The 23,301-nt window shown below is 40.1% G+C and overlaps 3 protein-coding genes and 2 non-coding genes across 5 annotated transcripts; all 5 read left to right on the top strand.

The window, feature by feature from the left end:
- Nucleotides 1-382: 382 nt before the first annotated feature.
- On the top strand, nt 383-10,904 carry LOC113030821 (protein NipSnap homolog 2-like). Its single transcript, XM_026182547.1, has 10 exons — nt 383-797; nt 1,951-2,078; nt 2,197-2,242; nt 2,364-2,458; nt 4,193-4,263; nt 6,548-6,688; nt 6,827-6,858; nt 7,334-7,428; nt 8,148-8,231; nt 10,534-10,904. The coding sequence occupies exons 1-10, from the start codon at nt 706-708 to the stop codon at nt 10,596-10,598; spliced, it is 849 nt and encodes a 282-aa protein (XP_026038332.1). The 5' UTR covers nt 383-705; the 3' UTR covers nt 10,599-10,904.
- A 1,673-nt stretch (nt 10,905-12,577) lies between these two features.
- Nucleotides 12,578-18,458, top strand: cct6a (chaperonin containing TCP1, subunit 6A (zeta 1)). The gene is made up of 13 exons (XM_026182545.1): nt 12,578-12,852; nt 13,459-13,522; nt 14,141-14,275; nt 14,389-14,562; nt 14,781-14,884; nt 14,971-15,241; nt 15,635-15,717; nt 15,973-16,069; nt 16,181-16,328; nt 16,972-17,105; nt 17,250-17,352; nt 17,519-17,591; nt 17,667-18,458. The coding sequence occupies exons 1-13, from the start codon at nt 12,587-12,589 to the stop codon at nt 17,737-17,739; spliced, it is 1,725 nt and encodes a 574-aa protein (XP_026038330.1). The 5' UTR covers nt 12,578-12,586; the 3' UTR covers nt 17,740-18,458.
- LOC113031282 (small nucleolar RNA SNORA22) lies at nt 15,418-15,553 on the top strand. Its single transcript, XR_003273713.1, has one exon. It is a non-coding gene; the product is annotated as a small nucleolar RNA SNORA22 (small nucleolar RNA).
- LOC113031283 (small nucleolar RNA SNORA22) lies at nt 16,733-16,867 on the top strand. Its single transcript, XR_003273714.1, has one exon. It is a non-coding gene; the product is annotated as a small nucleolar RNA SNORA22 (small nucleolar RNA).
- A 540-nt stretch (nt 18,459-18,998) lies between the features above and the next one.
- sumf2 (sulfatase modifying factor 2) lies at nt 18,999-22,696 on the top strand. Its single transcript, XM_026183104.1, has 9 exons — nt 18,999-19,215; nt 19,304-19,451; nt 19,532-19,646; nt 19,905-19,949; nt 20,442-20,592; nt 20,854-20,909; nt 21,858-21,942; nt 22,131-22,272; nt 22,370-22,696. Exons 1-9 carry the CDS (start codon nt 19,173-19,175, stop codon nt 22,470-22,472), a joined length of 888 nt encoding a protein of 295 aa, XP_026038889.1. The 5' UTR covers nt 18,999-19,172; the 3' UTR covers nt 22,473-22,696.
- Nucleotides 22,697-23,301: the final 605 nt, after the last annotated feature.

Raw genomic sequence — 23,301 nt, 5'->3', positions numbered from 1 at the left:
ATAAAGAAGAAATAATAGTATAGTTTACAATAAATAATGGTCAAAGTACAATAGGTGCATAGTTAAGACCTTAAACTGAGATAGTGCACAACTTTTATGTATACCATGGTGATTAAAAAAACCCCAGTAAAAATAAAACTGAGGCTAAAGAAGAATAAAAAGTAAAATTGAGATTGTTTAAGAGAATAGTGCAAATTGCATTTATAAATAATATGCACTTTATAATCTGAAAACAACAACATTTGTATGCAGGGGTGTGTAAAGTGATGATCTGGACATGGTGGGGTGATTCCAGTCAGTAGTGGCTCTGTAAGTGTGACTGCTATAATGAATATGCAGTCAGTGAGTCTGGTCTAATTACTGAGGGAGCTGTCCTTACAGTTTATTGTTGCACAAAGGTGCAGTGAATGAAATTGTTAGGGACAAACTGTTCACTTTTAAGTAATGGGAATATGCAGGTTATAAATGCAAGCTCAGCAGGCGGATCGATCAAAACTATGAAAACTTCACATAAATCCAACAACAGCGAACTCTGCGTATTTTGTATTGAGCTGTGTTAATATCTGTGCTTTAAATCAGCTCCACAAGTGATTCCGGTACTGTCGGTTCTAACTCGGGGTCACGCTCCCGTGAGTAACGTCAGCTCCTGCGGGAACGGACTGCGGCTGTAGCCTCCAGCAACCTCCACACGGCTTTCGAGGAAAGATGGCGATCAGAGTCCTTCAAACAGTGGGTAGAGGCCTTAAACAGACGAGAAGCGGGCTTCATGCGAGCAGCCCGGTGAACGTCGCCCTCAGGTTAGACTCTTCTATACACAGTTTATCTGTGCAGGTGCATAAATATTGCTTAAAAGTCATTAAACTTCTGCTCGTGTAGCCCAATGACAACGTGCGGGCTCTGCTAGGCGGTTAAGCTAATGCTAAAGGGAACGTAAGGACGTTCGCTACGTTTACATCTCTGTGCAACGTAGCTAGCATTAGCCATGTAGCTGTAAATCTGCTAACTTTCTGCTAACATTGATTGTTACCCCCACGATTTTTAAAATAAACAGCGAGTCAACTTGTCCTAACAATCGCCAGTGTCTGATTTATAATGTCATGCGTGATTTTATAGACTTGGGTTGAAGAAATTATTAAAAACTTGCCGCCGAGTTACTCGGAGTCTTAAACTGAATTCAACTTCAAGGTCAAAATGCATTGAATTGCTGCACCGCTGTGCTTGTTTTGGTCACTGGACGATTCAGTTTCTTCGCTGCAGCAGCTGAGCGGCCTAAAATAAGCTGTTATTTCCCTTTGAAAGGCAGATATTTGTATAAACCTGACTACAGACTGACACTAAAATGTGTCCTTTTTTTGGTGCATTATGAGGAAAACCGGTGGACTGTTTCCTGATAAACAAGCTCAGCCGCTACACGTGGTGACTGTTGGCACTTGTAGATCGAGTACATTAACAGAAAATGCAGGAAGGCTGATTAAAGTCAGTGCAGACTAATCTCAGGGTTTTGTGCTCTGTGTAGACCCCTCAGCCTTCTGAGCTGCTGACCTCTGAAATGCATAGGTTGGCTGGGCTAAAAAAAGATTTGCACCTTTTCTTCAGCCGACATTTACTAGTTTACACCTCGGGCTCTTGCAGTAAAACTGACCTTATTCACATTAGGAAGCCAGGACACTTTTGAAAGTTTCATAACAACAATAGTAAAGGTATTATTGAATATAGCCCGTCCACATCTGTATTTTTGAGACTTGGACTGATAAAGCAGCAGCTAGAGGTTTAACACTAAAATATATATGTCAGATGTTCACAGAGAAATACAACACAGAATAGAAGGAAACAGGGTTGGATTATTAGGGGAGCTTTGTTGTTGTTGGTACTTAAATGCTGCATTGTGTAGCCAAAGAAATGTTGATTGTATCCAACTTTTTAAAAAAAAATGTTTTAATCCCATCACAGGAGCCTCTCAAATGTTGGTGATGAAAGCTGGTTCAAATCCCTTTTTGTTAGAAAAGTCATCCCCAGAAAAGATGCTCACTCTCACCTGCTTGCCAAAAAAGAAGACAACAACCTGTATAAAATACAGTGTATGTATTGCTGGCAGTGGGACACAGTTAATGATTACCACAACAGTTAATAAACCCATGAAATCTGTTTGATCATGTTGTCTACTCATGCTTTGTTTTTTTTCTTCTTTTGTTGCAGTTCACAATGTCAAACCTGAGTGCCTCGATGCTTACAATGAACTTTGGTATGAGTCTTTGTTGTGTTATCTTAATTCAGATGTCACATTAGAACACTTTTTTTGGAACCAGTATGTCAGATATTTTGCATTTTCACACTTTTTCTTTTCTTTTTGTCTGTGTCTTCAGTGAGGATGTCTTGCCTTCCATTCACACTGACCCTGAATACCCCTGTGAGCTTGTGGGCACCTGGAACACATGGTATGGGGAGCAGGATCAGGCAGGTAAGAACATCCACCCTACCTGAGTTACAACGGACTTTCTTTTGAATGTCAGCGAGGTGAATTATTTGAGCCCATTCAATCTGGTTATTCGTCAAAGCTCAACCTTCTCTTTTAGAAGAGGAAACATGAGATTGAAACCTCGCAGACAACATATTACTACGAGGTAAAAATGAGAACAATGTTCATCATGAATATTATTTATTTAAATAAGCAGTTTATGGATACAGACTTGAGACCTGGATTTTTTTTTAATCCAGCGTATTTCATGCGATGCTCAGACTCATTTTATAATAAATATTGTTGCTTTTAGCTCTACAAGATGCAAACTACTTGACCTCTTGATTGTGAGTCCTATTGATTAATGAGAATCTGTACGTGTTTAAGCTAAATCAAGTTGTACAGCGGGATAATCTTGCTGCTTTCTGTTTCCCGCTGCAGATGAGTTACATTGAGATGTGGCAGAATTTTTCAAACTATGTCGTTATCTTGGTGTAAAAACAGACATTACTTAAAGGCACTGTGCTTTTTCTCCTCTCTCAGCTTTTCTATTTCAGTTAATTATAGCTGAGACTGAACTGAACTTTTTCCTGGCTGCTCTCCATTTTGTCCAAGTGGTGACATTTGTCGTTCCACAGCTGTGGGCCCTCTCTGGTGTTACAGAGCTGTAATGTTGGCAGTGTCAGGAAAGGTTTTCTAAAAGGTTGCATCAGTACACTTTCAGCATGTGAACACTTAGACAGTATATGGTGCTATGTTTTTAGCTTGTCGCTGTCCCTTTTTGGCTCCGTCTTATTGTCATGGTTGTGTTTTGTATTCTGATTTGCAGTTTGATGCTAAATCTTGAACTAACAGATTAAAGGCATTTAGTTTAATGTGGAAATAAACATTAGAATTGTTTCTTTTAATATTTTCCGAGATACTATATGTATTAAATACACTCAATGGCCACTCTATTAGGTACACCTATTCAGTTGTTCATTAACTCAAATATTTAATCAGCTAATCATATGTCAACAGCTCGGTGCATTTAGGCATGCAAACATGGTCAAGAAATCCTGCTAAAGTTCAAACTGATGATCTGAAAGGGGAAGAAAGGTGTATTAAGTGACTTTGAATATGGCATACCTGTTGGTGCCACACACAACACACAAAATATTGATCTACTGGGATTTTCCCACACACCCATCTCTAAGGTTTACAAAGACTGGTCACCAGATTTCAATCCAGTAGAGCACTTTTGGGATGCGGTGGAAAGAGAGTTACTCATCATAAATGTGCAGCTGACAAGTCTGCAGCAACTATGTGATGCTGTCACTTCAACATGAACCAAAATCCGTGAGGACTGTTCCCAGCACCTTGATGAATTAAAGCAGTTCTGAAGACAGAAAATGGTCCAACCTGATAATAGCAATGTGTATCTAATGAAGTGGCTGGGGAGTGTATGTTAGAGCCATGTTCATTTTTTCACTTCATGAAATTAAGAGTTTTTCTTTTTTCTGAGATATAATTGTAGTGGTAAGATGACATGATGTCCTTTCACATGCATACACAGAAACTGACTGGAAATTCATGCTGTATAGACTGAATCCCGTCATGCTCCACAATCACGGGTGGTTCATAGGGAGGTCTAACCACAGATGCTATTGTGAAAAACAAAACTCTTACTCCCCCAAAAAAGACAAGATCTATTTAAGAGCTACGTTATCTTTGGCTCTTCTGCTCCTTCTATTCTAGTTCACCTGTGGAGATATCGGGGAGGATACCCGGCTCTCACCGAAGTCATGAACAAACTCAGGCAGAATAAGGTAACGGGTGCTCTGATTAGTTAAGCCTACTGGCCGTTGGTTATCTGTAGGCCAATGTTTCCAGCAGTGCACCCATCTAGCTAGACCCACGTGACATTTTCCTTCCATCTTTATCTTTAATGTTTCCAGTAATCTTTAAAGGTTATTTACACAGTAATGCTTTGAAGAAGGAAAGTGTTAATGAACAGATGAGTCATGCTGCGGGTTTAATCTTCAGAAATGTGTTTTTTTTTCTTAGTTTTTGGAAAGCCCTGCAGATAAAATAAAGTAAGTGGCTTGTAATAATGTGTTCCTCCCACATTGAAGAGCATGAACTGATTGGTCAGATAATTACAAAGAAAATCAACCTGTTTCACATATTTGTGGCTCTGCCACCTGGGGCCCGTTCTTCGTACGTCGCTTACTACATCCAAGACCAAATCATCGCGCTAACTCTGAGCTCGCTAATCCGGTTCTCCGAACACACCTGCTGTTGACGATTAGTACAGCTGGATGAAGTAATGTGAGATCACTGGGTGTCGTAAAAGGGGCTACGCATCGATAGCAGAAACATTGATCGGCAACCCTCTGATTGGTCGGCGAAAATGTCGAAGGAGCGCGCTCGGTATTTTTCGGCAGCAGAGCAAGAACCCTTGAGTGAGGGATTTCAGGAGTTTCAGAGTTTAATCAGAACGCAAGGGAACACTGCAAAGGCTGCAAAAGCAAGGAGAGAGGGCTGGCAGAAAGTTGCTGACAAATTAAACTCGTAAGTAATTTAATAATAATAATAATAATAATAATAATAATAATAATAATAATAATGGAGTGGATTTATATAGCGCTTTTCAAGGCACCCAAAGCGCATGACAATACCACTATTCAGTCACTCTCACATTCACAACAGGACCCACTAGAACATGGGAACAAGTAAAAGTGAAATATAAGAATATTCTACAGAATGGTAATATTTATCACTTATATTGCTTTTAGTCTCTTGGAAAGAGACCCTGAAATAATCTGTTTGTTTGTTCATAACAGCAACCAAGAAAAGGGCAGAGCAAAAAAAGACAGGTGGTGGTCCTGCACCCCTTCGTCAACAAGTTGGTTAAGTGAATAATACCCTCACAGGAATATCGATATCTCTCAATGAGCACACTGTCGCGCTGAGCTAAAGGATCCTGTCTATCCCGCAATATACGCTGAATTCTGAGGACTCTCCTTATCAATCTTGCACCTTCCGCAATGGGTGGCTCGCGTATACGGACAGGACATGGCTGCGACAGGCTTCCCAAATCCACCTTCGCTTTTATAGCCGTGGTCTCTCATCTTGATTACACGAAGTAATTTACAATTACTACTCTGAAATATGAATTACATCTGTAATAATCACATACATGTAATAGAATGTTAATAGTACATTTCCCTTTTTCAGGAAATGACCTGTATGTATCTGTGTGAAATCAATAAAAGGATCAAGTGCTGCATTATCTTTAGTTACATTGATAATATTTATTTATGGTGAAACAGTGGTGGAATATCGCTGTTGCTTTCGTATAAATGAAGCGGACATACCTGCGTGGCCGTGATCTAATCCTGTTTACATAAAGTAAACCTGCTCCCGAGCAGGTTTACGCTTATGGCTCTGTTGCTATGACAGCAAGTCCCGGATGAGCTTCGGGGAACCGAACGATCCAAGATCACGCGAAATCGTCAACAATCAAATCCAGCTAACTTACTTAGCGAGGTACGAAGAACGGGCCCCTGGTGACAGAATACAGCTACCACATGTAAACAAGAGGCTACAAAACCGTGCATAGGCTTTGTGCACTGGTCCTGCACATCTGTGACGCTCCCTTTATTGCTTTATCAACTGTCCTTTGGCAAACCTCATGATTTTAATTTGCACAATTCCACAAACTTTAATCAGTAAATACATACTACTGTTAATCTGCCCAGATAATTTACTCATCTATCTCTGCATACATTAAGTAGCACATGGCAAATTAGAAGTGTATACACTATATTTATAACCATAAATGCCATATATATTCTCCGCATATCACTACTCCTCTATTATACCTTCTCAGAAAAGGTGATTTATATATGTATATATATTTTTATGAGTCCAGGTAAAAAGATATTTTCTTTCACTTAAATTCTCTGAATGCACACTAGCTGACTTTCATTGTCTAGATTCTGATCAGACTTCACAGTCGAACAACATGAATACAAATATATTTGGCAGTTATTTTAGCTGAGTCAGATTTTCTGAGCGCTGTGCTTCTTTCATTTGTCTTTGCTGTAGAAGTTTATGGAGTACAGGAATGAGAGGGGGAAGATGCTGCTGTCTCGTAGGAACCAGCTGCTGCTGGAGTTCAGTTTCTGGAACGAACCCGTCCCTCGTCCAGGACCCAACATCTATGAGCTCCGATCGTATCAACTCAGGGTAACTCTTTTTTTTTTTTTTTATGAACCACAGAATTAGTCGTCCTCCCTCTGTAAGTCTGGGTTTTTGGGGGGAGCGTTTTTGTTTTGTATTTTGCGGTACATGTAGTGAACATGATCTTTACCTTCTTTTTCTCAGCCAGGCACAATGATTGAATGGGGAAATTACTGGTAAGGCACAACTTTCCTTTTTCATGTAATATCTGAGCCACCAAATTTGATCATTTATGGGGGATAACTTTGCGAGCTTTAGTTCCCTTTGTACTAGTCTTGTAGCTACAATCTAAAAAGTTCCTCACTGCTAGTTTGTTGGTTTCACATTTTGTTGCAGGTGAAAATGAGTCTGCAGTACTTTCTGACTACAAAATGTATGCATGACTCCTGAGCATGACCGCATATAATAATCCATTAACTGCCTGGGCTTCATTTAATATATGTCAATATATTCATCTGTTGAATTGAAATTGATTTTTGTTAATTTTATAAAACCAAATATGCAGGGATGATTATAACAAGGCTGATGGTTTAAAACTGAAATTTGATGTACTGACTTGAAATGAGGGGAGTACTGGTGGATGTTGTGGTGTTTTAATTACTGCCACTCTATTTAGAAGCTGTTTTGTGTAATGTCTTTGGTGCTGTGCAGGGCTCGGGCTATTGAGATTCGCCAGCAGAACCAAGAGGCGGTGGGAGGCTTTTTCTCACAGATTGGAAGTCTGTACACAGTTCACCACTTATGGGGTAAGATGAGTTTCCAGGATCATTCAAGAAAAATGCTGCAAATATTGTCCAGGTCACCTACAAATGCAAATGTATGTACATGTTTTTGGTACATGCCTTTTAGATGTAAAACAGCGGTCCCCACACCGGGCCACAGACCAGTATTTACGCGTTACCATAGTGACCAGAGAGCATTAAGGGGCAGAGAGGAGGATGTTACTCTTAATGTTGTTGGTACATTTCAGGAGGACGCTGCTAATAAAGTTACACAATTACACAGTGAATTCGGGTTTATTATTATATTTACAAATTACCACAGTTTTTGTCTTGGTCGTATTATTTTAATTATTTTGTATTTATCCGCGACACCTTAAAGGCCAGTCTGCGAAAATATTGTCTGACATTACACCGGTCCGTTGCGCAACAAAGGTTGGGGACTGCTGATGTAAAAAAGTCCAGGACCAGGAGAGGGGACGAATCCCTTGGAGGGTGCATCCGGCATCAAATGTGTACTGCTGAAAGAAGCTCCCATTTTGCTTGTAGCATTAAACAGTTTACTTGGTGTTGCTCTTCTTTCTTTCCACGTGACGGTGTGCACCTTTAGGTTCTGGAAGTGAACTTAATGCAAAAGCTGTCAAGTATTTAAATTTTCCTGAGCACGACTGTTTGACGTTATGATTCGTCTTTGGTTTAAAAAGCTACAGCTTTTACTCAGTGAGTTTGAACGTGTTTCTTTTCAGCTTACAAGGACCTGCAGTCCAGAGAAAATACCAGAAACGCAGCCTGGCAGCGTGACGGCTGGGACGAGGTTGTTTATTACACAGGTTGGTTTCAGTCTGATACTTTCATACTTAAGCAAGTTTTAGTTACTGTAAGTGCTGAGTCTTGTTGTTCTGTTGTGGGCATAAGACATTAAAATTAACCTATTTTATATCTATTATCCATATTTGTGTCATGTTAACGTTAAATGAAAATATTAATTTCAAACATTTAAGCTCGGATGAACCCAAGCTGCCAACAACTTATTATAAATTGTCGATCAAGAATAGATTAAAACAATGAAGACTAATTACTAATACTGTCAACATATTCTCTTCTCAGGGCTTCAAATACTGGAAGTATTGACTTTTTTACACACCTTGGTAATAATGAATTTTGAGAACTAAATGCCGTGTTTTAAAAAGATACAATAGGTGCAAACCTACAGAAAAGAAATTGACCTTTTACAAAGTGTCTTTTTTATAATCGCTTTACTGGGAGAAAAAGCATCATGAGAGCAAGGAAAACAGTGAAGTAGAACACAGGACACAGGAAAAGAGACTCAGATTGCACTAAAGTGCTTGCAGTGTGTCAGTAGATGCTGTTGACTTGGCTTCGCAGCGTTGAAACTGCTATAATCTAAAGGTGAATTGCAAAATGCACATCTTTGATACTTCATCCTGTTGTGTCATTGCTGTGGTTGCTGCAGATCATATAAACAAAGACAACTTTGTGGTAAATGAGTTTTTCATTTAGCTGCTTTCTGCTCACATCATCTCTTCCTGCTGAAGAGATGATCAGTGTGGCATCTACTAATGTTTTATGTGAATTAATGTTATCCCTAAATGCTGGCGAAACTGCAAACTGAATTATGTTAAACCTCATTAATGCCAGTGAATTTCGTAAGCTGCATGAGGTGTAGAAGCATCGTATAATCTTTCTTTAGTGTTTAGAAAATGTAACCTCTTAGCCGGCAATGAAGTCTCCCTGTTAGGAAGCTTCCCAATGAAAAACTGACTATTCAGCTACAGCCAAAGTCTACTTGAGGAGGCGGGAACAATAGTGTCAGTGAGTTACTTTTGTTCATTCACTGGACATTTTAGCCACTAAAACTTGTCATGGCTGTAAAAGTTCTTGGGAAAATTAATTGCCCACTTCTGCTCTAAAGTGTGTTGGTTGTACATAGAGCTTTGCAGACTTTCACCAGTGAGCTGTGTTACAAATATAGCATCTTTATTTATAACACACTTTACATCCAACAATGTTGGCCAAAGTGCTACAAATATAAACTAAAGAGAAAACTGTTTAAATTACATCTAAAATTTCTTAAAATTAAAAATAATATAATTAATAAGAAAACATATTAAGAGACATCAACAAGTCCTTCTGTGCTGAAAGCCAAGGTAAATAAATGTTTTAAGACGTGATTTAAAAACGGATAAGGAAGGTGCCTGTCTAACATGTAAAGGCAACTCATTCCACAATTTTGGTGCTGCCACAGCAAACGCCTGATCCCCTCTGAGCTTACCATTAGTCCTAGGCACACTCAGCAGGAGCTGGTCTGCCAGGAAGGTATGTATGGATGAAGAAGCTCAGAGAGGTACAGAGGGGCAGCATTGGACAAACATTTAAAAACAAATAAAAGTAGCTTAAAATATGTGGAATAATAATAATAATAATAATGGATTGGATTTATATAGCGCTTTTCAAGGCACCCAAAGCGCTTTACAATACCACTATTCATTCACTCTCGCATTCACACACTGGTGGAGGCAAGCTACGGTTGTAGCCACAGCTGCCCTGGGGCAGACTGAGAGAAGCGAGGCTGCCATATCGCGCCATCGGCCCCTCTGGCCAACACCAGGTGCTCTGAGTTATTCTTGTTTGTGCTTTAGTCCATGCTTTTAGCTTTTAGCTCGTGCTGCAGAGAAGACTGTTCAAGCCTGATTTTCATCACCTTTGGGCTTCATTCCTTCCTTTTCTTTGGAGAACTGCACACAAGCATGTCTGTAGATTACATACTCATAATTCTTCACTTGTTCATACCTACACAAATGGAAACAAACGTGGCACAATAAATTCTACTTCAGCGTCTCTCTGATGCCTGAATCTATGAAGGATTGATTTAGCAATAGGGAATCATTATGTTCAATGGGATTACAAAGACACTCAGCAGTGTTGGTGTAAGGACAACGTACAACAACTCAGGCTTTAATAAAATGAGCTTTTATTGGGATGTTAACATTGAAACTAAACTGAGAACTCTAGCTATAAATTCATGAAACATTAGCAAATTTAAATGAGATAAAGTTGTGTTCCCTGTTGGAAATCTGTTGTTAAGACTGTTGTTTGTTCTTTACCTCACAGTCCCTCTTATTCAGCACATGGAGTCTAGAATAATGATTCCCATGAAGAATTCACCCTTGAAGTAACTACTAACACCTGAGGAGAATTCTCAGCCGCCACTGCAACTATTACACTGATCTGTCGAGAGTGTAACCAACCGTCAAAGTGCGCACTGCCAGGGAAATCTGCTCAACATCAACACAATCTTGTTTCCTTTCATTTGGTTTCTTTTCTCCCCTTTTTCTGTTTGGATGATGAGGTCAAAATGATTGTCACCAAAACTGTACCTGTTACAGCAGCTACTATGTTACTGACCTATTAATGTGGTGTGCTTATGATTTGGGGGCGCACTCCTCTTCACCTTCTGTCATTTAAAGGGTGTTTGAAATGTCTTGTCTGTCTTCATTTTCTTTTCCTTTCTTTGTTGTTTGTGTGCTGGTCACAGGGCCTTTTTAATGTACAAGAAAATTTTATATGATTTCTGAGTCCTGAAACAAAATAATGATTACCAGTGTCTTACAGCAGAAAATAAGAGCTCACAGTAGCTCACTGTCAAAATTACATGGCTTAAAATACATACTGAGTGGTCAGTTTCACAGAGATAAACCTGCAGTTTAAAGTTCAGTGTTATAAAATGAGCACTAAAGCTGAGAGTTACAGGTTTTGGTCTGTTTCAGAGCCACAGTCTCACTCAAAGTTCATCGTGTGTCCACTCCTCTTTTGTTACACAGCTTTGATACAGCCAACTTGGTGTTTACTCCTTTCAGAATCATTTGACTGGATGAACCAATTCCTGTCAACAATACTGCATACACACAAGTTGCCAGCTCATTGTTTTTGTTTTGTTTGTTTTTTTTGTCTTACCAGAATCATGAATACTGAATTTGAATTATTTGCCCTGTTTTGTTTTTTTTTTTAAACTGACCACAACTCCTGATTGTTCAAATTGTAACATATGACACACGTGGCTCTTCCACACAGAAGACATGTTTTTGAATCCAGCGGAACTAATCTGTATTTACAGCATAGCCTGCTGTACGCTTACTGACAAGTTTGGCCTTTCCCTATATCAAGTAGATGATGTCTGGGTGATTGTATGCTCTGACTAAGATCAATGTTTTCTTTCGTTTCTTTCTTTCTTTTTAAATGGGCAGATTGTAGATATACATAGTGGGATTATTGGCCAAACCATAGTTACAGACCCTCCTGAATCTGAATGTGCAGGGTCTTCTATTACCTAGCGGGTGTTGATAACCCTGTGAACAGGAGAGGAGTAGTATCTTGTGTGATAAATTGTAAAATGCAGTGCTTTAATAAGATTAGTTGTACATATTTAATTAAACTTCTGATAAAAATTAAGAGCGCTCTTTGTCATAAGTTTGAAATGATAGAACGTGAGTTGATTTTTGACTGTCAGACCACAATTTTCTGTTTTCTTCAGCATTAAAAAAAAAAAAATCAAATATGCATATTAATTTTGCATGCTGAAGAAAGTGTGATGCTACTATATTAAATGGTAAGGCTTAATAATAATAGTAATCGTTTAAAATAACTAAATATCGAAATTTGATTTTATGTCGGCTCTGTGAGGTGTTCCAGTGGTAAAAGTGAGGCAAAATTCAGACCACAAACTGAATTTTGTGGTCTGTGTGTGTGTTGTATTTCCAGACATTGGCGTCTAGGGTGTGACTTGTGCTGCCTTCATGGTGTGATGGAAATCTTAAAGGTTAATTCTCGGCACTAATGCTGCAAAGTAAGGAGAGGATGGATTCTGTCGGAAATTTTAAATATATATTTTAAATATGTTTCACGCAAAAAGTTATAACTTTTCAGGACATTGTTCACAGTTTCACTGTGATTTGCTTACCGATATTGCCAGTCGGAAAACAAATGATCTGACTTTGTTGCCTTGAAGGTGTTCTAACGTTTCTTTTGGAGAAGCCGAGTCAACCTGACACGATATTCCCATAGGTTCGAAAAATGTAATGACTTTTCTGCACTGATATAAATCATGGTGTGGACCAGTTGTAATAGCTGTAAATGCGGAATGTCCCAGCGTCGGCGTGTCCCCTAAATGCAGCACGAGAACACGTGTTGGAGCCTTCTGGAAAGCGACTCCCCTTTCGAGAGCTTCCGAACCCGAGTAGCGTGGACTCCCTACCGGCGATACTTTTTACTTGTACTTCGCTGGTTGTGCTGCGCTATGGCTGCCGTAAAAGCTCTAAACCCCAAAGCAGAGGTGGCCAGAGCCCAGGCCGCCCTGGCTGTTAACATTAGTGCCGCCCGGGGGCTGCAGGATGTGCTGAGAAGCAACCTGGGACCGAAGGGGACCATGAAAATGTGAGTGCCGCCGGAGCTCTTTGTGCAGCACGCGTGATATGCTAACTCGCTAACGTTAGCAGCAATTCACCGGTTTAGCATTGCAGCCGATAGCGGTATGTCGCCACCAAAGTCTTTGTGCCTGAAAAGTAGAAACCATCCACTCTTTATTACAGAGTACCTGTCCAAAACACACTTAAAATAAATTGAGGCCTGCCATCGCTAAACGGTTAGCGGATTTTCCCGGCACTCGTTGCCCTGCCCAGTCATCGTCATGATCCGCTCTGACAGCCATAAAGCTAACGTTAGCATGCTAGCTTCAGTCGGTTAGCAGATCATGCCAGTTTACGTTAAAGTCGTAGTACTAAGTATAACGTGTCCACAAGTTTAGCCTTAACGCTAACTAAAGATACTGATGAGCGACTGAATAACTCAGTTACAGGTAGAGATTTGTTTGGGGATTTGTAGATGATGTGAGGAAATGGATAAATAAAAGCTAACAGCCATAATCTGCGAGTTCTTCAGCAGGCAAACAATAATAGGGTGAAAGTTTGCATTATCATAATATAAGCCGCTAGTAGGTAGGGTAACAAATATTAACCCTCTTCTGTCTCTGTGGATCTGCAGGCTGGTGTCTGGTGCAGGAGACATAAAGTTGACCAAAGATGGCAACGTCCTGCTACACGAGATGGTAAGGGACACGATGAGCTGTAAAATGAGGTTCTTCTGTCAGTGATGTCATATTAGTACTGTATTGCCTATTTCACAGAGTGACCACACCCTAAATGTTTGTATATGTCTCTTAAGCCTTTGTTCTCACAAACAATGAGTTTAACAGCAGCATGTTATCTGACTGAGCTTTAAATATCTGGATAGATGTGCTTTAGGGTTTGAACTTGATGGCACTTTTTCCACATTTGTCACAGTGCACATTAATAATTTGACAATAATTCGTTAACCATTACAACATACCTAAATTCTAAAAAATATATTGAACGCAGAAGTCTTTACCAGCTGACCGGGCCACACAACCTGCTATCCTCCTAATGCCATCCCAAGTACAGATTAATGGGAGGGTATCCGGTGTAAAATCTGTGCCTATTCAACTTGTAGATCTGTCTGTCCCTTTGGGAAACAAGGGAGCAACTGGAAATACCTTTTTTAGCACTTCAAAGCAAACTTAGTACCTTGTAATGTAACTGAGGATTCATAATAATTAATAATGGATCAGTAGGTTTAGCACTGCTGCCATGAATTACCCATGAATGAGGATTTTCATAAAATTTTTCCCAACCTGTTTCCCTTTCAGCAAATTCAGCACCCTACAGCATCGCTGATTGCCAAGGTTGCCACTGCACAGGATGACATCACAGGAGATGGTACCACCTCCAACGTCCTCATCATTGGTGAACTGCTGAAGCAGGCTGACCTTTACATTTCAGAGGTACAAGATAGTTCACAGTGTGTGTTTGTATTTGGCATGTCAGTCTCTCTAGTGAATGAATTGTTGAGGTATCTTTTTTTTAACCACAACTCCATTTTAATGGTTTGTTGCAGGGTCTTCATCCAAGAATCATTGCCGAGGGCTTTGAGGCAGCAAAAGAGAAATCTTTGGCTGTTCTTGAGGAAGTAAAGGTGACTCGGGAAATGGATAGAGAGACCCTCATTAACGTCGCACGCACCTCCCTCAGAACCAAGGTCCACGCAGAGCTGGCAGACCTGCTCACTGAGGTGAGACATGAGGGAATCGAGCACAAAGCAGATGTTAGATGTTTTTACCTTATAGCCAATTAGTTAGTTTACTTTGACATTTCAAAGTTGCCACAGACCTAAGGGCTTACTTATTCTTGAACCTTTATGGCAGTCTGTAGCTTGTTGTGAGTGCACTTCTCTATTCTCTAATCTTAGCTGTCGCTCATTTAGCTTGTGATCACCTTGTCTGTTTGCAGGCTGTAGTAGATGCTGTGCTCGCCATCGCTAAACCCAATGAACCCACTGACTTGTATATGGTGGAAATCATGGAGATGAAGCACAAGACCGACTGTGATACACAGTAAGTGTAAATACAGAGGTGGAGAGGGGAATAAGACAAGACTGTGCTTAACTGTGAATTCTAAATGCTGATCTGTTATTTCTTAGGCTGATCAGAGGTCTGGTGTTGGACCACGGCGCCCGGCACCCAGACATGAAGAAGAGGGTGGAGGATGCTTACATACTGACGTGCAACGTCTCTTTGGAGTACGAGAAGACCGAGGTCAACTCTGGCTTCTTCTACAAGAGCGCTGATGAGAGGGAGAAGCTCGTGGCTGCAGAAAGGAAGTTCATCGAGGACCGCGTGCAGAAGATTATCGCCTTGAAAAACAAAGTGTGTCCCAATGGGGACAAGGGCTTTGTCGTCATTAACCAGAAGGTATGCTAGAAAATGCGGATGTTAACATAGTTCAAAGGCTAAAGTTTAAAAAAAAAAAGAATTGTCAAACTCAGTTCAGTCTGGCTTGTACTACTAAAGATACAGGCTCGTAATTTGACTTTGTGTTTTCATATGAACACTAAGCCTTTTGAGACTGGCCCAGCCAATCTGGCTGCATGCACAGCGAACACCCAAGGATGCTATCATGGCTCCCCCTGGTTTTTGTGTCTGTGCTACAGTAACTCTGATCTGTACCTCTGCATTAGGAGAGTCTCTTCCTCCCCTACATGTATTCAGCGGATCAGGATAATCTTTACATCGCTTAGATTTACCGAACTATTTAGTGTAAACTGCAGTCTCAAGCATGTCTTCTTATTTTGTGTGTGTGTTTAGGGTATTGACCCATTCTCCCTGGACGCCCTAGCCAAAGAGGGCATTGTTGGGTTGCGGAGGGCAAAGAGGAGGAACATGGAGAGGTGAGAAAAATATTTTTCAGTGTTATAAATGTTGGTGGTGTTTTATAGTTGAGATGAGCAAAACATTACATTACTTAGATAAAAGTTCATAGAAGATTTTTGAATTGTTTGATTTAACATGCTGAGATGAGCTCATGCTTTATGTTTTGAAATTGGCACAGACACACCCGTACAGGTGCTTTACACTACCAGCCGGTGTCAGTCAGTCATATATTAAGAAGCTGAATTACACTCAGTGTGTCGTTCCTGTGACAGGCTCACCCTCGCTTGCGGTGGCATCGCCATGAACTCAGTTGATGACCTCACACCTGAATGCTTGGGACATGCTGGCCTGGTTTATGAACACACACTGGTGAGACTTTTTTTTGGGGGGGGGTCTATTTTTTACCTTTCAGTCCACAAAACTGTGAAATTTAAACTTTTTAAAATTAAAATGATATTAATGCTGCAACCTTGCTTGCAGGGAGAGGAGAAGTACACGTTCATCGAGAAGTGTGGAAACCCTCGCTCAGTTACCCTGCTGGTGAAGGGACCCAACAAACACACCCTCACACAGATCAAAGATGCCGTAAGGGACGGTCTGCGGGCAGTAAAGAACGCTATTGAAGATGGTAAGAGCTGAACATTTCCTCTATGCTTATTTTACTTTTTAAAATCCTTTTACTAAAAAATTATTAACATAAACTTTTGTTGATGATGAATTTCTGCAGTTTTGTTCTATCTGAATTAATCCTACTGGATGCTCTGCTTGACCATTAGTATGGCTTATAAAATGCTACCTTTTTAAACAGATTAACACTTTTTTTTTAATGTCTGTGTGCAGACAAATCAGTGTTTTTAGAATTCTTTAAGCAGAAATTCATTCATGAAACAACACTCTGAAGTCCTTTAAGGCTTTTTCCAAATATTGTGTGGACAAACTGTAGATCAAAATATCCATTTTCTCTTTATGTTGATAACAAGCTGAAATTGAAGGTGGTTAATTTGTCCTTAAGGAAAACAGAACAGGTCTCATTTGCACAGCGAACACCCAGGGATGCTAGTGTGGCTCTCCCTGGTCTCAGTGTCTGTGCTACAATGACTCTGATCTTATCCTCTGCATTAGGAGAGTTTAGTCTCTCCTACATGTATTCAGCTGATCAGAACAAACTCCACTAATTGTTTTAAATATTAGAGCTGTTCCCTCCCCGAGTGGGTTAATTTATATGACACATTTGTTTGCTTTCCTAAATATCTTTATTTTTCTGTCTTCAGGTAGTGTAGTCTCCGGTGCAGGTGCCTTTGAAGTTGCTGTGGCAGACGCTCTGGTAAAACACAAGCCCAATGTGAAAGGCAGAGCCCAGCTGGGAGTCCAGGCATTTGCAGATGCTCTCCTAGTCATCCCTAAGGTAAAGAATAATTCATTTTCTGTCATTTTTATTAACCGAAACCTGGTTTGTTTCTTGCTGCACCATTATTTGTCACCTTCTTATATAGTCCATCCTGTATCAAAATTTACTGATGTTTTTAAAATGCCATCTTTCTGTTCTTAGGTTCTGGCCCAGAACTCTGGCTACGACCCACAGGAGACCCTGCTGAAGCTGCAGACAGAGTACAAAGAGTCTGGCCAGCTAGTTGGAGTAGACCTCAGCACAGGTGAGAACCACAGCAGCGATCAGTCAATCCTGAAGTGATTGCATTTTAAAGTTTAGAGTAAAACTCTATAATTGTTGTATTTAGCTATGTGAAGTTATTAAACAGTAACAATTTGGCAGAATTTAAACCTTTTTTTTTTTTTTTATTCTAACCTTTTGCTTTGCAGGAGAACCAATGGTGGCAGGAGAAGCAGGCGTATGGGATAATTACAGTGTCAAGAAACAGCTTCTTCACTCATGGTGAGACGAAGGAATGTTTTAAATTACCCCGATGTATCGCCCACATGGGTCACTAACACGGGTCTCTGTTCACAGCACGGTGATCGCAAGCAACATCTTGTTGGTGGATGAGATCATGCGAGCTGGAATGTCTTCTCTCAAAGGTTAAAGTCACCTAAAGAAGCTGCAGCTGTTATACTCACAGGGATAGTTGTTTTACCTAAAGGTTCAGTCAACGTGTTCCCGCTGTAGGCACTCTGAAGCACCCCCAGTCTGATGGACAGCCCACTGTAAACATCCACGGCATCCATCGCAGCGCCTGTCAGACATCATTGTCATGCTAGTCATGAGGTTCTTTTTGTTTTCCATGGATTTGTCATCGCCTCCCTCTAAAATGATTGGTTTATTTATGAGATTTTGTTAAAAGCACTGACCTCTGCCTCAGTTTTGTTTCTACCCATTAAAGGTTTTCCTGGCTCCGTAAAAATGTGGTTCTTTGTCGTTGAAGAATTAATCAGTCAAACATATAAAAGTTAACATCTGTGTTTTTTCTGCTCTGAGTCCATGAATGCTTTGGAAGCTCATCAGGAAAAATGTGATCTGTAATGCACAACCAGTGTTGGACCGGAGCATAAGAAATTAAGCAGGTCATCAGTCTCCATCTCCTCTTATCTCTCCCCTTAGCATCCTTCCTGTCACACTGATCCTCTGCATGTGTCCTTTGTGTGCTTCCTCTTGCACTTTTCTACTGTTGTAAATAAGCTCTAGTTTCTAAAGAGTTTTCACGACACACCAAATCAAAACGCAAACACTTCTGAACTTTCTGTATTCACCTGCCTTTTGACATCAAAATGAAGGCTTCACAATAAATGCATCCCAGCAAAAGACCCCAATGAGTAAAACGTCATTGCTCACAAACATTGGGAGATCCCTGAGTTCTTGTAACATTAAAAAAAGTCTATATAATTAAGACATTTTAATTAAAAAGTAAATATGCTTAATAAAGCAGCAGTTCTCAAATTCACATTAAAAAATAGCAAATATCAGATATGTTAGTGGTTCAGTATAACAGAAGTCAAGTGGACAGTGCAGCGCATTAAAAGTGGTGTAATGTGTACTTGGGGTGTTGGGCTGAAATAGCCTATTAACACCAGAGAGCAGATGTACTTGAGAATTGAGAAAGGGTTACACAGATGTGCTGCATGGGAGTAAAACATAACCTGTAACTGTAATTGAGAAGCTGAATCAGTCAGATAGGGTTGAGTACGATTTATATTACACCAGCGCAGAGCATCGGTGTTTACGTCTTACTCGAAATATTTTCCAACGTAATACTCTTCCTGTTATTATTATTATTATTATTAACAATATTAATATTATTCTCAATATTATTAAACTACAAAGCTTTGAGAAAGAGGAAGTATCGCGTGAATTTGAAAAAACGGACGGAACCAATTTTGAGGTGCAACGGTGAAATCTGTCCGATAGAAACGACTAAAAAATGAAATTGAACTTTGAGAAGTTCTCCATTTGAACGTGGTTAAACGTTTAACGTGTATATTTTTGTTTAGACGTGGTTTCAAACCAGTTTTAGCAAAGACGATGGTATTCTGGATGTTTGCTGTGTTTTTACTGACAGGGGCCGGTAAGAGGACTCTTTCTTTCATTTCTGAATTTAACAAAAACATTAACACTTAAATAAATACCCATCGAGGCATGTTTGTTCCTGGCAGCCGCGGAGGAAATGGTGAACATCCCGGGAGGAAAGATGTCAATGGGAACCAGTGCACCCGATGGGAGAGACGGAGAGTCTCCCACCAAGGAGGTCGAGCTTCAGCCTTTTGAAATAGACAGACACCCCGTCACAAACGCCGATTTCAGGTAAATAAGATCTACATTGAAATGAATTAAGGCAGAACTAATGCACTGAAGTCGGTGACTTGTTCATTTATTTGCCACAGAGACTTTGTGAGAGCCCAGAAGTACAAAACTGAAGCCGAGACGTTTGGCTGGAGTTTCGTGTTTCAGGACTTCGTGTCAGAAGAGCTGAAGAGCAAAGTCACTCAGAGAATTGAGGTGCCGAGTTATTTTTCTCTGATTAATAGATCAGATTACCAGCTAGATTACTTATTTCACAATTTTAAGCATACATCTCAGATATGAAGATTTGCTGTTTTTATATGTCTAACGTTAGTGTTGTTCATAATAATTAATGAAACAATTTGTAGGCATCTCAGCATTTAAAGAGATTCTCCACAATAAATAAAATATAGAATGTAGAGCTTCTTACTGTTGTAAACAGCTTCTGACCTATTTCCTCATCTTTTCCATCAGTCTGCTCCGTGGTGGCTGCCTATAGAGCGTGTGTTTTGGAGACAGGTGAGTTGCACATTGTGAGTTTGTTCCTATGTTTTTGACAGTTTTTGTTTACACTCACTTATAACATTTTATTAGGTAAACCATGCGAGTACTGAGTCAGACCCCTATTCCTTAAGCACTGCTGAATTATTTGTGGCACAGATACAAGAAGGTGCTGGAAACATTCCTAGATACTTCGGTCCATGTTGACAGGACAGCATCACACAGCCGCTGCAGATCATCAGCTGCACATCCACAATGCAACTCTTCTGTTGCGTCCACATCCCAAATGTGCTTTATCGTAAATCGACACTTATCAAACCAAACCGCATTTTTCCAGTCTTCTGTTGTCTAACTTTTGCTTTGTTGAGCCCGACCAAATTGTAGTCTCAGTTTCAGTATTCAGAGGTGTTTTTCTTTACACATTTGTTGTAACGAGTGGTTGGTAGAATTATTGTTGCCTTCCTGCCATGCCTACTTTTTTGCCACGCACGTTGACCCTCTACTGTTCAGCCTTCAGGGCCTGGTTCGGGGATTCGAGATCGTCTGGACTTTCCAGTGGTTCAGGTGAGCTGGAATGACGCCCAGGCCTTCTGCAGCTGGAAAAGCAAGAGACTGCCCACGGAGGAGGAGTGGGAGTGGGCTGCACGTGGGGGGCTGCAAGGTATAATGTTTACTGCTATTATAGTCGAGTTTTTGACTTTCACTTCCAGCTGACAACATTTAAGTCACACACAGTGATGTTTCTGCTCAGCAGCTCCTTTGTTATTGTCTCGACAGAGGAACCCAAAACTGCTTTTGTGTTTCAGATTCAGTCAAGTCTTTGTGAAAAATCAGGAAACTAGTTTGAATAATGGACTTTTTCACAAAACTGAAATATAATTTTATTGTTCATCTAATCTCTTTCCTGGCTGTTATGCTGCAGGTCGGACCTACCCATGGGGAAACAAGTTCCAGGCCAACAGAACCAACCTGTGGCAGGTCAGCATGTTGCAGTCATGGTTAGGTCATCATTAGGTCATTAGTATTGTTCTCATGGGAGGCTCTGATTAGGTTTTCACTAATGCTTCTTTAGCCACTGACATTATGTTTTTGTCTTTGTTATTAAGTAAATATATATTGTATATCTGAATACAGAAAAAACCCTCTGTGTTTATGTAAAACAATGTTTTACACTCGCATGTTTTGTTACTGAGGAACAAAACATGCGACTATATTTTAAATTTGTATGGATCCAGAGTTGGGGAGATTAATTTTTGTTGCTAAGACAAGACCAGTGTTGGTCAAGCTTCTTGAAAATAGTAATTAGTTACTAATTACTGATTACTTCTCCAAGAAAGTAATCCCGTTAACTTTACTGATTACTTCTTTTCAAAAGTAGTTGGTTACTTTATTACTTAAGTTACTTTAAAAAACATGATACACAACTTGAATACGTTACAAATACGTTATAAAGCTGTATAGGATCCGGGGGCTTCTCTGTGAATTCAACATTCCTGTGGCAGCTTGCCAGGTGCTTGCTCAGATTTAAAGTTAAAGTTTTTGCAGTAGAAAGACGTTTTCTTCCCACGCAGAGAGTACTGTGGACGCCACATGGTCGTACTCAGTACTCAGCTGCAGTCCATGTCATCTGTTGTTGATTGACACACGTCTATTGCTGCCACGGACGTCGCACGCTCGTACGTCATTGTCATAAGACACTCTCACAAACAAAATAATGGTTTAGTAACGCAGTAATGTAGCCTGCTTACGGGTAAGTAGCAGTAATCTAATTACTTTACTCATTACTTGAAAAAAGTAATCGGATTACGCTTTACTGCCCATCTGTGACTAAGACTCATGTAATTCTTCACTTACTGTATTGTGAGTCTGGACAAACATGGATTTAAAGTGTGGTATTGTGGTAATTCTAGCTTTCGTGTATTTTAGGGATCTTTCCCAGATGGAGACACTGCAGAGGATGGATACCACGGCATCTCTCCTGTTACAGCATACCCTCCCCAGAATAGCTATGGTAATCTTGTTTTAACACACATGTTATCAGCATGATGAAAGAGCTGATTGGTAGCTAAGATGTTTAAGAGGAATATTAACTGTGCATTAAGACTTTACATTTGTGTTTTGAGCTTTTGGAAACATTTGATTTTTCTTCTCACATTTTATGTTGTGAACATTAACACATAATGACAAATCTTCCTCCAGGACTGTATGACATGATGGGAAATACATGGGAGTGGACATCCACACGCTTTTCAGCAGCGAGGCCGATGTACGTGCTGCGCGGTGCCTCCTGGATCGACACAGTGGACGGTTCAGCTAATCACAAGGCTCGAATCACAACCAGGTGAGTTTCTGAGGTAAAAAAACAAAAACAAAAGATAACGTATGTTCAGACCCACCGATTTAATCTTGAGTAAGGCTTACAACTGTGCATCCTGCAGGATGGGCAACACTCCCGACTCTGCTTCTGACAACCTTGGATTCAGATGTGCTGCCAGTGATGGACAGAAGGGCAGGAAGAAAAAAGAAAAAGCAGAACTATAGCCTCAGAGGACAGCAGTGTGGATTTGAGCCAGCAGTGAACAGCCTTTAATAATAAATGTGATGACTTTAAAGTTTACAACAAGATGGAAGCAAAGGACTAAATAAAAATGAGGAAGAAATTCACATTAAACGTGAAGCTAACTATATTTCTCCTGTGGAGAATTTCATAAAGAATAAAGGAAATCTACCATTATGAAACATTTAATAAAAAATACTTTTTAAAATGATGAAAAAAATAATTTATTGCTATTTTCCAAGAACTTTCTGTTTACCTGTAACAGTAACATCATGCCAGATGCTAAATGATTACACCATGCATTTGCTACTTCGCCTTTAGAGGTCGCCACAGGAGATAAATCTGCCTCCATCTCACCCTATCCCTCACATCTCTCTAAATCTATGAATCTCCCGTCTGGTCTTCCTCTTTTCTTCCTGCCTGGCACCTCCATCTTCAACATTCTTTGTCCAATATATCCACTATTCCTCTTCTGTAAATGTCCAAGCTTGTTATCCTTGCCTCTCAAACCTTTGGCTCCCAAGACACTCAACCTGAGCTCTGATGTACACATTTCTAATCTTGTCAATTCTGGACACTTCCAACATCAATCTAAAATTCTTCAGCTCTCTCAAAACTACTTCCTTCTTTCTAGGCTGGACTGTTGAAATTCCTCGTTTTGCAACCTTGCAGTGTGAGTACTGCGAGATCATGTTTCTCCCCCGTTAGCTTCTCTTCAGTGGATCCCTGTGAATTCCTGAATTTATTCCACATTTATTCTCAAAAGACCTCATTGTACTATATAATCCCCACGGAGCACTCCTGTTTGTGCTC

Source organism: Astatotilapia calliptera, chromosome 10 (assembly GCF_900246225.1).
Source record: "Astatotilapia calliptera chromosome 10, fAstCal1.2, whole genome shotgun sequence".
NCBI lineage: Eukaryota > Metazoa > Chordata > Actinopteri > Cichliformes > Cichlidae > Astatotilapia > Astatotilapia calliptera.
Note: the sequence above shows the minus strand (reverse complement) of the source record. Positions and strands in the feature narration are given on the sequence as shown.